We start from the raw sequence: 15408 nt of genomic DNA, 5'->3' as shown, positions 1-15408 counted from the left end.
ACAGAAAGCAGGGATTGTGAAAGGTCAGAGAAGTGTTAGGTCAATGTGAGTGACAGAGACATTCTCTACAGTCTGGTGTCTGAGGGAGTTGTTGACCCTCGAGGTGCTGGGAGCATTTCCAGAACATTCTACTGGGGGTAAAAACACAAAACAGGTCTAATAACTAAATTAAAATGTTTTAAAATCTATTTTTACTCAAGAGGGAGAGAGAGAGAACACCTTTGGTTCATTCCAAGGACGAGCGGAAACCGAATTCTGTGGTAATTCAATCAATTTGGGAAAAAAAGCACAAAGGGCTTTTTTAAGGGACCAATATCGAAATAGCATTGATAATCTTTTATTTTTTTATTTACCTTTATTTAACTTGGCAAGTCAGTTAAGAACAACTTCTTATTTTCAATGATGGAACAGTGGGTTAACTGCCTGTTCAGGGGCAGAACGACAGATTTGTACCTTTGTCAGCTTGGGGGATTTGAACTGGCAACCTTCCGGTTACTAGTCCAACTCTCTAACCACTAGGCATTAAATATGGAAATAAACGTTGTTGCTTAAAACGTTCAGCTGTGTGTGAAACTGCTAGTAAAGTTCTGAGTATGTTATCTATTATGTCTCTGTATTTACACGCACAAGACTAGCTTTACCTCAGGTCACTGATATCTTACTGGTGTTGAACAATAGACGGATTAGAGTGTAGGAACTACAAGTCCCACAAGGACCTAGTGAATCGCCTGACACCACTTCTTCTCTCTCTGTGTGCATGACGTACCAGCCACCCTCCCTCTGCAGTGTCACAATGATGCAGGGTTGTGTGCCAAATTGCAACCTATTCCCTATAGGCCCCGGTCAAAAGTGGTGCACTATGTAGGGAATAGGGTTCTATTTGGGACTCATTGTCAGTGTTCTACATTTCAATCCCTCAAACAGAATTTCCACAATCGCCGTCTGTATTCTTTGCTCTCTCTTGATTTCATTCCTTTATCTGATCATTCATCACACAGTGCCTTCTATTCTGGTCTCACAAACTCACACTTCTGTGGTGCTGCTTGACAAAGCTCTCCTGTCTCCCTCTCGTCCCCCTCACCACCTCCAATCTATCCTGCCTTGGAGCAGGGATGTCCACCTCCCTCACAACTCTCTCCTCTGCCCTTGGGTTACTATCTCTGTTCTCAGCCATCAGGGACCGGTGCCTCTCCCAGTCCTCTCCCATCAGGCTGCTCACGTCACTCAGGTCCCCCAGGTGCCCCACCGAGTCGCACTTCTCCAGGTCCGAGGCGATGGTCTGGAGGCTGATGACAGACATGGAGTCTGACCCTGCCTCCCCCCTCTCCCTGTGACCCCAGCCCTGCTCTCTGTGTCTCTCCACCCACTGCCTGGTCTTCTCTCCATCAGCCCAGTCCTTCTCCTCCAACCCTCCTCCTCCGCCACATGCTCCTCCAACCTGAACCCCGACCGCAGCTTTGACCTCAGCCTCCGCCCCCACTGGGGAGCTCCGCCCACCGCAAGCTACGGGGCGGGCCCTGGTGGCTCGGACACGCCCCCTCTGGGCATGGATCTGCTCGCTGATTTGCTCCAGGTTGCGCAGGGCGACGGAGTAGCGCATTTTTACTCTTGCAACGCGTTCTTCCAGCTGCACCACCTTTGCCTTGTGCTCCTGTCAAAAAAAAGGAAGTTGAAGTAACAGGATTTGAACCCCAAAAATGTTTCACTGTAATTTTTTTTTTTAAGTAAGTGTTCTTGGGCGAGCCCGCTTGTCGAAATCTTGAAAATAGAACAGTGTTATTTTTAATGCTGAGCAGCGCGAGCATCTCGCGCAGCCGGTCTGGTTTCGTTGAAATTAAAAACGGGAGTTTTTGTGGAGCGATGGGTAACGATGCTTCGAGGGTGACTGTTGATGTGTGCAGAGGGTCCCTGGTTCGCGCCCGGGTATGGGCGAGGGGACGGTTTAAACTTATACTGTTACATTACATACAGCTGTGGTCGGGGTTCTCAAACTAGTGGGTCACGTGTTGCTTAAAACATGGCCGATCAGAAAGAGAATGGTCGTAGCACCAAACCATGAGGGACACCGCAGCTTTATAGTGGACTCAAGCAGTTGTGGACTCAACACAAGCAGTTGAAGTGTTGCTGTAACATCACACTGGCAGATTGATACAGTTAGAATGTACTGACTATCCTACAGCGAGTACGATCGTGAACTCATTTAGAGAGATAAGCTTCTGCCCTATGGGTCATTCTGTCTGAGACGAGGCTACTCACCTCTAGTAGGTGGTTGAACTGAGCCTTGAGCTCGAAATAAGGTTTGGACTTGATGATGAACCTCTTGAGGGATTTCTGGAGGGTCTGGACACGTTGTTCTGCCTCCTGGCACAGCTGAGTGACCCGCTGGTGCTCCCTCTCACTCCGCAGCCGCTCCTCCTCTGCCTCGTTAACCTGGGGAAGACACACACACACACACACACACACACACACACCATCAGCAGCCGTCGGTCATGCCTTTGGACATCATCATCATCAGCATCAACCTGCCGTCACTCTCTCTAGGTGTCTCTTTCCCCATCAATCATCAGCATCAACCTGCCGTCACTCTCTCTAGGTGTCTCTTTCCCCATCAATCATCAGCATCAACCTGCCGTCACTCTCTCTAGGTGCCTCTGTCCCCATCAATCATCAGCATCAACCTGCCGTCACTCTCTAGGTGCCTCTGTCCCCATCAATCATCAGCATCAACCCACTGTTTCCTCCGACACATTGGTGTGAATGGCTTCAGGGTTGGATGCTCGCTGTGTTAAGAAGCAGTGCGGCTTGGCTGGGTTGTGTATCGGAGGACGCATGACTTTCAACCTTCGTCTCTACTGAGCCCGTACGGGAGTTGTAGCGATGAGACAAAGATAGTAGCTACTAAACAATTGGACACCACGAAAATGGGGAGAAATAAATTTAAACATAAAAAAAAAAAACTACAAAAAAAAAAAGAGTCTCACACATATATATATTCTTAAACGGTATATATACACATATACATATAAAGACTGAGGACAGGTCTATGTATGTATGTATGTATGTATGTATGTATGTATGTATGTATGTATGTATGTATGTATGTATGTATGTATGTATGTATGTATGTATGTATGTATGTATGTATGTATGTATGTATGTATGTATGTATGTATGTATGTATGTATGTATGTATGTATGTATGTATGTATGTATGTATGTATGTATGTATGTATGTATGTATGTATGTATGTATGTATGTATGTATGTATGTATGTATGTATGTATGTATGTATGTATGTATGTATGTATGTATGTATGTATGTATGTATGTATGTATGTATGTATGTATGTATGTATGTATGTATGTATGTATGTATGTATGTATGTATGTATGTATGTATGTATGTATGTATGTATGTATGTATGTATGTATGTATGTATGTATGTATGTATGTATGTATGTATGTATGTATGTATGTATGTATGTATGTATGTATGTATGTATGTATGTATGTATGTATGTATGTATGTATGTATGTATGTATGTATGTATGTATGTATGTATGTATGTATGTATGTATGTATGTATGTATGTATGTATGTATGTATGTATGTATGTATGTATGTATGTATGTATGTATGTATGTATGTATGTATGTATGTATGTATGTATGTATGTATGTATGTATGTATATATATGTATATATATATATACATACACACACACACACACACACAGAATAGATATATATACATACACACACGTTAAGTGCCCTGAAAATCACTTTCATAGCAGAACAGAATAGCGGCACTCCATTACATGAGAACGAGGACGTCCGACCTTGATCTTTATAAAGAGTACTGGTCCACATGAATTAAGCACAGAGAGTGTCTGTCCCCCTGCACCATGCTGGGAGACATAGTAAACAGACCTCCTTAAAACATCCACTCCCGACGAAGAGGCTTAACGTTTCACACCTGATTCAACTACACTACTTGTAGGATGAAGAGATTGATAGTTCTCACACCCTTTCCCCTCCACCATCATTCACCGTCTACCATAGATAAGCTTTAGCCACTAGTAAGCTAGTGATAGATAAGCTTTAGCCACTAGTAAGCTAGTGATAGATAAGCTTTAGCCACTAGTAAGCTAGTGATAGATAAGCTTTAGCCACTAGTAAGCTAGTGATAGATAAGCTTTAGCCACTAGTAAGCTAGTGGTTATCTAGTACTGAGATAATCAACTCCAGGACTGGGTCATCAAATCAAATTTTGTCACATGCACCCAATACAACACTTTACTGTGAAATGATTACTTTACAAGCCCTTAACTCGATTTCTTGAACTGCATTGTTGGTTAAGAAAATATTTACTAAATAAACTAAAGTTAAAAACATTTAAAATAACGAGGCTATATATATATAAGGGGTACAGGAACCAAGTCAATGTGTGAGGACACAGGTTAGTCGAGGGAATTTGTACATGGGGGGGGGGGGGGTGTCAATGTAAATAGTCCGGGTGGCCATTTCATTAGATGTTCAGGAGTCTTATTGCTTGGAGGTAGAAGCTGTTATGGAGCCTCTTGGACCTAGACTTGGCGCTCCGGTACCGCTTGCCGTGCGGTCGTAGAGAGAACAGTCTATAACTAGGGTGACTGGAGTCTTTGACCATTTTTAGGACCTTCCTCTGACACTGCCTGGTATAGAGGTCCTGCATGGCTGGAAGCTTGTTCCCGGTGATGTACTGGGCCGTACGCACTACCCTCTGTCATTGTCTAGTCCGTCTGTGTCTCAATCCGTCCGTGGTGAGAAAGAGAGAATTAAAAATAAAAATAGAAGTGTTTCAGCCCTCTATGTCTTCTTATCGGTCAGCCATAGACCTGTCCTCCGTCTGCCACAGACCTGTCCTCGGTCTGCCACAGACCTGTCCTCTGTCTGCCACAGACCTGTCCTCTGTCTGCCACAGACCTGTCCTCTGTCTGCCACAGACCTGTCCTCTGTCTGCCACAGACCTGTCCTCTGTCTGCCACAGACCTGTCCTCTGTCTGCCACAGACCTGTCCTCTGTCTGCCACAGACCTGTCCTCTGTCTGCCACAGACCTGTCCTCTGTCTGCCACAGACCTGTCCTCTGTCTGCCACAGACCTGTCCTCTGTCTTCTACAGACCTGTCCTCTGTCTTCTACAGACCTGTCCTCTGTCTTCTACAGACCTGTCCTCGGTCTTCTACAGACCTGCCCTCGGTCTTCTACAGACCTGCCCTCGGTCTTCTACAGACCTGCCCTCGGTCTTCTACAGACCTGCCCTCGGTCTTCTACAGACCTGCCCTCGGTCTTCTACAGACCTGCCCTCGGTCTTCTACAGACCTGCCCTCGGTCTTCTATAGACCTGTCCTCAGTCTTCTTATCGGTCTTCTATAGACCTGTCCTCGGTCTTCTTATCGGTCTTCTATAGACCTGTCCTCGGTCTTATCGGTCTGCCATAGATATAGCTTTAGCCACTAGTGCTGAGCGATTAACTGAAATTTCAGTTTTTTTGTGGTTATTAAACTAGTTGACCGATGTCAGTTAAATTATTTGAATTCCATTTAGGGGTTTTTCAGCCCGACGCGCTGTTTCTCTAGAGAGAAGTCAATAACTATGTGGTACGCTGAAGGGAGTTAGGCAAATAATCAACCTAGTTCAACAACAAACTAAACAAACGTGGTAATTAACTACATGACCATAATCCATTGCGCCTGTTATTTCCGTCTCGGACAGAGATGGATACACTTTAACGCCTGCTACCTTAATGTACGAGAGAGGACTGTAAACAACACAAAGATGAGAGAGAGGGATAGAGACAGTTCGTGAAAGTATACCTTATCTACTTTGAAGAAGTAGTAAAATGATTTTGTCAGACAGCTCTGCAGCATCGTTAGACAGGCTAGCTAAATAAGATGACTAAAGACAGTACAGTATGGGGAACACAGAGATAACACTGGCTGGCTGGCTGAGCAGAGTCGAGTATGACATTAAAAATAATAAGGTCTACCCCACGTGGACCTGACAGAGACAAGGGGATATTTTCAACGTTTTGGCAATTGAATGTCCACTATTTTGGCCTTTGGCATTTCCAAAGGCAGGGTAGCCTAGTGGTTAGAGCGTTGGACTAGTAATCGGAAGGTTGCAAGTTCGAATCCCCGAGCTGACAAAGTACAAATCTGTCGTTCTGCCCCTGAACAGGCAGTTAACCCACTGTTCCTAGGCCGTCATTGAAAATAAGAATTTGTTCTTAACTGACTTGTCTAGCTAAATAAAGGTAAAATAAATGTCAATTTTTCATAATACATGTGTAATTTTTTTTTGTTGGCGAAACTGAAATTGAAAACCTTGATATTTAAAAATAATAATCAAACAAACGGACCTCAAAAAGCACTAATCTCTCACGAATCTCTCACTAATCTCTCACTAATCTCTCACTAATCTCTCACTAATCTCTCACTAATCTCTCACTAATCTCTCACTAATCTCTCACTAATCTCTCACTAATCTCTCACTAATCTCTCACTAATCTCTCACTAATCTCTCACTAATCTCACACTAATCTCACACTAATCTCTCACTAATCTCTCACTAATCTCTCACTAATCTCTCACTAATCTCTCAGCACTATCAGCCACAAGTTTTCACTATCTAGTACAAACCAACTCCTGGACTTTGGGTTGAAGTACTAATGGGTTTTTCTTTCTACCTGGTAGTTAACCCCTCACCTGCCATACCACGTCTGAATCAGTCGCGGATTAGAAGGAGAAAATGAAACCAGAAGTGTTGTTTCGGCCCACCAGAACCAGAGTTGAATAGCCCTGGTCCTGTATTCACAAAGCAGCACTCCTGGTCAGCCACAGCTACGACCTGTCCTCTCCCTGTGCCTTGGAGGTCCCCCTCCTCTCTCCCTGTGCCTTGGAGGCCCCCCTCCTCTCTCCCTGTGCCTTGGAGGCACCCCTCCTCTCTCCCTGTGCCTTGGAGGCACCCCTCCTCTCTCCCTGTGCCTTGGAGGCACCCCTCCTCTCTCCCTGTGCCTTGGAGGCACCCCTCCTCTCTCCCTGTGCCTTGGAGGCCCCCCTCCTCTCTCTCTGTGCCTTGGAGGTCCCCCTCCTCTCTCTCTGTGCCTTGGAGGTCCCCCTCCTCCCTCCATGTGCCTTGGAGGTCCCCCTCCTCCCTCCATGTGCCTTGGAGGTCCCCCTCCTCTCTCCCTGTGCCTTGGAGGTCCCCCTCCTCTCTCCCTGTGCCTTGGAGGTCCCCCTCTCTCTCTGTGCCTTGGAGGTCCCCCTCCTCCCTCCATGTGCCTTGGAGGTCCCCCTCCTCCCTCCCTGTGCCTTGGAGGTCCCCCTCCTCTCTCCCTGTGCCTTGGAGGACCCCCTCCTCCCTCCCTGTGCCTTGGAGGTCCCCCTCCTCTCTCCCTGTGTCTTGGAGGACCCCCTCCTCCCTCCCTGTGCCTTGGAGGTCCCCCTCCTCTCTCCCTGTGCTTTGGAGGACCCCCTCCTCCCTCCCTGTGCCTTGGAGGTCCCCCTCCTCCCTCCCTGTGCCTTGGAGGTCCCCCTCCTCTCTCCCTGTGCCTTGGAGGTCCCCCTCCTCTCTCCCTGTACCTTGGAGGTCCCCCTCCTCCCTCCCTGTACCTTGGAGGTGGCGTGGTTGAGCATCTCCTGCCAGGTGGGGTCCAGAGTGTTTCTGTCTGCCAGGAGCCCCTGCTCTGCCACGTACACCATCTCCCTGGCAGCCGTATGCATGGAGACGGCTCTCTCGTACCGCAACGCTGCCTTCTGCGTCTCCTGCTGGGCCTATGAAAACAACAACCAATCATAGTTCAGCTAAGGACACTACAATGAATCATAGTAAGAGAGACACCACAACCAACCAGACGACAAACCAATTACTAAGGGGCAAATCCTTACTTACAGTAAAGTTCAAATGTAATTCCCATTGACATCAATCCATGACTAAATTAAAATCTGATTTAAATGGAAGTTAGGATTAGCCTCTAAAATCAGGAGAATGATGGTGGTGGTGACAGGAAAACAGGAAGTCTCCCCATCACCAGCTATAAAACAAGAAGACAGCAGCAACAGCTACAAATCATAGAGAAGTGAACCATGAAAATGACTGATCCTCATCGTATTCTAGTCATTCTAGTTGGTAAATTATGTCAAAGCCAGAGAGGGGGAAGATTTGTCCATGTTGGTTTAGGGAGAAGGAGAGGGGCACTTCGAGACGAGGTGTAGGTCCCAAGTGGCACACTATTCCCTATATATAGTGCACTACTACCCTTATAGGCCCTGGTCAAAAGTAGTGCACTATAAAGGGAATAGGGTGCCATTTGGAACACGCCCAAGGTGCCTCAGAATCCCAGGAGGGGGCGGGGCCGGAAAGAGGCCGCATCAGCAGGAGGGGGCGGGGCCGGATAGACGCACAAGGTTGCCCAAAGTTTAGGGTCGTCAGGCAAAGATTGATGACTGCTTCACTCTTGAACACCAGTTCTAATAATTTTTGTGACACGGTTCCCTTGACTGTCTCTCTCGCTCAATAGCAGTCAGACGTGTGCCAGGTCGAACCAAGCAACTGTTTTGTGGACAGAATAATAAAAATGTTTAAAAAAAAAAAAGTGCTTGGTTGTCTTGTCTCCTGAATAGACGTCTACGTAGTTAACATCTAAATGCCTGGGAAATTATACCGCCCAGATTCTTTCTACTTTTCTCCTCTACAGGGCCTTCAGAAAGAATTCGCACTCCCTTGACTTATTCTTATTCCACATTTTGTTGTGTTACAGCCTGAATTCAAAATGGATTGAAAAATGAAAAGCTGCAATGTCTTGAGTTAAGAAGTATTCAACCCCTTTGTTATGGCAAACAGAAATAGGTTGGAGGACGAAAAATGTGCTTAACAAGTCACATAAATTTGCATGGACTTACCCTGTGTACAATAGCGTTTAACATGATTTTTGAATGAGTACCTCAACTCTGTACCTCGCACATACAATTATCTGTAAGGTCCCTCAATCGAGAAGTGAATTTCAAAAAACACATTCAACCACAAAGACCAGGGAGTTTTTTTCAATGCCTCGCAAAGAAGGGCACCTATTGGTAGATTAAATAAAAAAGAAGACGCTGAATTTCCCTTTGAGCGTGGTGAAGTTATTAACTACACGTTGGTTGGTGTATCAATACACCCAGTCACTACAAAGATACAGGAGTCCTTCCTAACTCAGTTGCAGGAGAGGAAGGAAACCGCTCAGGGATGTCAACATGAGGACAATGGTGACTTTTAAAACAGTTTAATGGCTGTGATAGGAGAAAACCACAGACGGATCAACAACATTGTAGTTACTCTATAATACTAACCTAACTGACAGAGTGAAAAGAAGGAAACCTGTACAGAATATAAATATTCCAAAACATTCATCCTGTTTGCAACAAGAAACTAAAGTAATAATGCAAAATATGTGGGAAGGAAATTAACTTTATGTCATGAATATAAAGCGTTATGTTTGGGGTAAATCCAATACAACACTGAGTACCACTCTCCATACTTGCAAGCATAGTGGTGGCTGCATCATGTTATGGGTATGCTTGTAATCGTTAAGCCCTGGAGAGTTTCAGGATCTACGTAAATGAGCTAAGCACAGGCAAAATCCTTGAGGAAAACCTGGTTTAGTCTGCTTTCCACCAGACACTGGGAGACGAAGTCACCTTTCAGCAGGACAATAACCTAAAACACAAGGCCAAATCTGCAATCTGGAGTTGCTTACCAAGAAGACAGTGAGAGAAAAAAAGAAAAAAAAGATATAGCCTGAATTCAAAATAGATAAACACAACTATTATATTAATTATAAATTCAGGCTGTAACACAACAACATGTGGACTAAGTCAAGAGGCGTGAATACATTCTGAAGGCGCTGTAATTCCACGTTGACATTAAGGGGTTTGTGTATAAGTCAGTGAAAATACATCTCAATTTAATCCATTTTAAAATGAAGCTGTAACACAACAAAATGTGGAATAAGTCAACGGGTGTGAATACATTCCAAAAAGGCAAATGTAGATTTTCATAACATTGGTCACACGGTGCCAGTTTCCTTAAGCACAGACACAGACATAGACAGACATAGACACAGACATAGACAGACATAGACACAGACATAGACAGACATAGACACAGACATAGACAGACATAGACACAGACATAGACAGACATAGACACAGACACAGACATAGACAGACATAGACACAGACATAGACAGACATAGACACAGACGACACAAACATAGACACAGACATAGACACAGACACAGACACAGACACAGACACAGACACAGACACAGACACAGACATAGACACAGACATAGACACAGACACAGACAAAGCTAAATGTCTAGAAGAAATGCTGATCCCAGTGTCTTCTCCTTTCCTCTGCTGCATTTTCATAGCATTGGCCGTGAGGTTGGTTGCTGCTAACCAGATCACATTTCCAATCCATGATTTACTTAATTGGTTTCAATTAGATCCCTGAGGGTTACACGAAATATTTCCATTAGTTCTAATTACAGTTTGGAAATACCCTTCGCAACGCTGATTAAACATGGACTGGCACTCGTGCCCCGTTTCACCAAGGGACCTCAAGACTGGGGTGAAAAGTTCACCTTCCAAAGGTTAAATTGTTTTTACGTAATCAATAAGGATGACTCATTAGACGGCTTCATGTACTACGTCTATAACAACAACTTGGAAGGTTAAATTCATATAAGAATCTTAATGAAATGTTGTTTTTTTTTTTTACACATTCGTGTGTGTGGATTAAGTTATGCAAATATACAGTGCCTTCGGATCGTATTCAAACCCTTCGACATTTTGTTATGTTACACACTTATTTTATTGATTAAATACCTTTTAAAAAAGTCCTCAGCAATATACACACACACACACACACACACACAAAAAATATCCCATCATGACAAAGCGAAAACTGTTTTTTGAAAATGTTAGAAAATGTATTAAAATCAGAAATACCATATTTTACATAACTATTCAAACCCTTTGCTATGAGACTTGAAATTGAGCTCAGGTGCATTCTGTTTCCATTGATCATCCTTGGGATGTTTCTACAACTTGATTGGAGTTCACCTGTGGTTAATTCAATTGATTGGACATGATTTTGGAAAGGTATACACCTGTCAATATAAGGTCCCTCAGTTGACAGTGCATGTCAGAGCGAAAACCAAGCCATAAGGTCAAAGGAATTGTCCGTAGAGCTCCAAGACAGGATTTTGTCGAAGCACAGATGTGGGGAAGGGTACCAAAAAATGTCTGCAGCCTTGAAGGTCCCCAAGAACACAGTGGCCTCCATCATTCTTAAATGGAAGAAGTTTGGAACCACCAAGACTCTTCCTAGAGCTGGACGCCCAGCCAAACTGAGCAATCGGGGGAGAAGAGCCTTGGTCAGGGAGGTGACCAAGAATATGATGGTCGCTCTGACAGAGCTCCAGAGTTCCTCCGGAGATGGTTGTCCTTTTGGAGGGTTCTCCCATCTCTGCGGCACTCCACCAATTAGGGCTTTATGGTAGAGTGGCCAGACGGCAACCACTCCTCAGTAAAAGGCACACTTGGAGTTTGCTCGCTTGGAATTTGCCAAAAGGCACCTAAAGACTCTCAGATCATGAGAAACAAGATTCTCTGGATAAAATGTGTCAGATTTGCCAAATGGAGGGCGGGGGAGAGCTTTGTATGCATCTCTGTGTGTGGAGTAAAAGTGGTCTAGGATTTTTTCCCCCTCCCCTGGTTGGATATGTAACTTGCTGGTAAAAATTTGGCAAAACTGATTTAAGTTTGTCTGCATTAAAGTCCCCGGCCACTAGGAGCGCCGCTTCTGGGTGAGCATTTTCTTCTTTGCTTATGGCCTTATAGAGTTGGTTGAGAGCGGTCTTAGTGCCAGCATCGTTTTGAGGTGGTAAATAGACGGCTACGAATAATACAAATGAGGACTCTCTTGGTAGATAGTGTGGTCTGCAGCTTATCATACGGTACTCTACCTCAGGCGAGCAATACCGAGACTTTTTTAAATATTAGACATCGCGCACCAGCTGTTATTGACAAAAAGACACACACCCTCACTCATCATCTTACCAGAGGTAGCGTCTCTGTTCTGCCGGCGCATGGAAAATCCCGCTAGCTCTACATTGTCCGTATTTTCGTTCAGCCACTTCTCTGTGAAACATAAGATGTTACAGTTTTTAATGTCCCGTTGGTAGGATAATCTCCATAGCAGGTAATCAATTTTATTTTCCAATGATTGCACGTTAGCAAGAACGGAAGGCACTGGGAGTCCTCGCTCGCCTCCGGATTCTCAGAAGGATCCCCGCTCTGCGTCCCCTTTTCTTCACGCAAAAGGCATGGATCTGGGCCTGTTCCAGTGAAAGCAGGATATCCTTCTCGTCAGACTCGTTAAAGGAACATTTTTCTTCCAGTTTTTTGGTCATAAGAGACGGTAGCAGCAACATTACGTACACAATAAGCTAAAAAAAATAAAGTTACACAAAACGCAAAAAAACATAAAATAGCACAATTGGTGGAGAATGTAAAATGTCAGCCATGTTCTTCGGCACCATTTTTCCAAAAAACTGTTTTTGCTTTGTCATTATGTGGTACTCTGTGTAGATTGAAGTCAAGGGGTCTGAATACTTTTCCGAAGGCACTGTAGGTTGACAGAGGCTGGGTAACTAAATGGATATTTTGCCACACCAGAGATAATATTAAAAACCTTTCGATGAGCCCCCAAACACCACTCAAAACACACATCCAGTCCGACACACAACCCCACACAAACACCAACCTCTTTGGCTAGTCTGCGGGCTTCGTAGTAGGGCCTGGCCTTCTCAATGCAGGTCCCTAGCTGGGAGCCCTGAGCATTGAGCTTCCTGGCTGAGTCAGTGAGGATCCTCCTGTAGCTGGACCTAGCATCCTGAAGGGGAGAGAGACATTCCCATTCATTCTGGGGTCAGTTTGTTATATCTGGAGTACTTCTCCTGTCCTATTCGGTGTCCTGTGTGAATCTAAGTGTGCGTTCTCTAATTCTCTCCTTCTCTCTTTCTTTCTCTCTCTCGGAGGACCTGAGCCCTAGGACTATGCCCCAGGACTACCTGACATGACTCCTTGCTGTCCCCAGTCCACCTGGCCGTGCTGCTGCTCCAGTTTCAACTGTTCTGCCTTATTATTATACGACCATGCTGGTCATTTATGAACATTTGAACATCTTGGCCATGTTCTGTTATAATCTCCACCCGGCACAGCCAGAAGAGGACTGGCCACCCCACATAGCCTGGTTCCTCTATAGGTTTCTTCCTAGGTTTTGGCCTTTCTAGGGAGTTTTTCCTAGCCACCGTGCTTCTACACCTGCATTGCTTGCTGTTTGGGGTTTTAGGCAGGGTTTCTGTACAGCACTTTGAGATATCAGCTGATGTACGAAGGGCTATATAAATAAATTAGATTTGATTTGATTCCCCAGATAACCTCATAGCGCAGTACTGTAATTGATAGGCTACCATCAAATTATATCACTTCAATAACAATCCTCAAGAGGTCTTCACAATAGACCTTGAGGCAAGGGAAGTAAGTCATCTCCTTCACACTGCTTCTCTGACCTCTGCTCAATAACAACATGTGTAAAGGTAAGCCTTTACATTACTGTGTGCAGTGAATTAAGAGTGTGTTGACGAGGACCTTGCGGCTTAGTGAGACATGAATCACATGACATTGTCTATGTCAACACCAAGAGAAAGAGTGAGTAGGCTACGCCCCAAGAAAGACAGCTTATAAAGTATAGCACTAGCATACACTGGGTATACCAAACATTAGGAACACCTTCCCTTTTTCCCTGTTGGGGCATGTCGAACGCGTGCTGGCCCATGTTGACTCCAACGCTCCCCACAGTTGTGTCAAGTTGACTGGATGTCCTTTGGGTGGTGGACCATTCTTGATACACACGGGAAATTGTTGCGTGGAAAAACCCAGCAAGTGTTGCAGTTCTTGTATGTGTGGCCTTCTGAATGGCAACAAAACACAACCCATGTCTCTATTATCTCAAGGCTTAAAAATCCTTCTTTAACCTTTCTCCTTCCCTTTATCTACACCGATTGAAGTGTCGATAACATCAATAAGGGATCATAGCTTTCAGCTGGAGTCACCTGGTCAGTCGGTCATGGAAAGAGCAGGTGTTTTTAATGTTTTATAAACTGACTATCAGTCATACAGACACCGTACCGTGTTGGGTTGTGTGGCTGATAGTCTGTTCTGGGACAAATAGACCTAGACTCCCCAGACATGTTAGATGTGATTCTGGGTTATGAGGCTAGCTGACAAAAAGCTCACTCACATCCAGTTTCAGTTCCAGCTTGTTGATTTCATCACTGGCCTGATTGAGGTGCTCTAGCTCCTCCTGAGAGAGAGAGAGAGAAAGAAAGAGAGAGAGAGAGAGAAAAAAAAAGGGTAAAGATTTAGTATTGGGACTGGCCTTCATCATAATAAGAAAGAATGTTTCATATTGGGTTTGGCCTGGCCATAAACTTCATTACAATAAGTATGAAATAAATCCCTGTGAAATTGTGGAAGCCATTTGCAATGCGTGGGATGTGGGATTTAAATTGCATTTAAGCTAAATGATGCAAGAGTCTGCCATACTGACATTTAGTTTTGTCTATGGTTATTTACAGCTAATGTCGCTATATTGACAGCGGAATATAAGCAGTATGGAGCATGGGTTTGCAATGAGAAACATGAAAGAAGTCAGATACTGTACCGGCTTCTGTACTACAGACACGTTTAATAAAATTCTAAACTTGCCTGAATTCTAGGGTCCAATTCCTCTTCATATTTGCCTTCTTCATTAGCAGCATCAACATTTTTCCCAGTGTCATCATCATCCTCACACTCTGTTTTCATGTTGTCCAGAGTGTTTTCGTTCCCTCCCCCTTCTCTCAGGATGCTGTTGTCCCCATCCTCAGCCTCTTCGCCGGGGGTCTCCTCGCGTATGTCCGACGGATCGGGACCCCCGGAACCGAATGGACTTTCACGCGAGCTCCCTGGTTCCATTCGTGGCCGACTGTGTTTCGGGGGTTTGCTCGCCCAGAGGTGAAGCATCAATTTATGCAAGTCGTATAAATGTACAAATACGTGCTACGTGCACCACATGTCGGAAATTCACGTTTGCAATGAGCAACTATTCCTAGCTAAACTAGCAGCTAGGTCTCTGTTGTCAGCTAGCTAACTGCTGTCATCAAGGCATTGCGTTAATTGGCTGGATAACTAGCTAAGGTTAGCTAGCTATTAGCTGGTATCGCGCTGAATTTGCAGGTAGGTGACCAACTCAAAATGTAGCTCCACTTACA

At 44.7% G+C, this 15408-nt stretch overlaps 1 protein-coding gene across 1 annotated transcript; it reads right to left on the bottom strand.

The window, feature by feature from the left end:
* Positions 1–782: 782 nt before the first annotated feature.
* Positions 783–15127, bottom strand: LOC139372767 (SH3-binding domain protein 5-like, b). Its single transcript, XM_071112567.1, has 6 exons — positions 14864–15127; positions 14397–14459; positions 12858–12986; positions 7655–7816; positions 2257–2430; positions 783–1651 (listed from the first exon to the last, which is right to left on the bottom strand). The coding sequence occupies exons 1-6, from the start codon at positions 15110–15112 to the stop codon at positions 1016–1018; spliced, it is 1413 nt and encodes a 470-aa protein (XP_070968668.1). The 5' UTR covers positions 15113–15127; the 3' UTR covers positions 783–1015.
* Between the last annotated feature and the right edge of the window lie 281 nt (positions 15128–15408).

The sequence above is a fragment of the Oncorhynchus clarkii genome, chromosome 18 (genome assembly GCF_045791955.1).
Source record: "Oncorhynchus clarkii lewisi isolate Uvic-CL-2024 chromosome 18, UVic_Ocla_1.0, whole genome shotgun sequence".
NCBI classification, from domain to species: Eukaryota; Metazoa; Chordata; class Actinopteri; order Salmoniformes; family Salmonidae; genus Oncorhynchus; species Oncorhynchus clarkii.
The sequence above is the reverse complement of the archived record's forward strand: the minus strand, read 5'-3'. Positions and strand labels throughout refer to the sequence as shown.

What these genes read in the sequence shown, in the direction of transcription:
- LOC139372767 (XM_071112567.1), bottom strand. Translation starts at nt 15,112, where the DNA reads ATGGAACCAGGGAGCTCGCGTGAAAGTCCATTCGGTTCCGGGGGTCCC. An exon ending in CCCGCAGACTAGCCAAAGAG is followed by an intron (nt 7,817 to 12,857) that starts GTTGGTGTTTGT and finishes TTGTTTTCATAG; the next exon opens with GCCCAGCAGGAGACGCAGAA. An exon ending in AGTTCAACCACCTACTAGAG is followed by an intron (nt 1,652 to 2,256) that starts GTGAGTAGCCTC and finishes TTTTTTTGACAG; the next exon opens with GAGCACAAGGCAAAGGTGGT.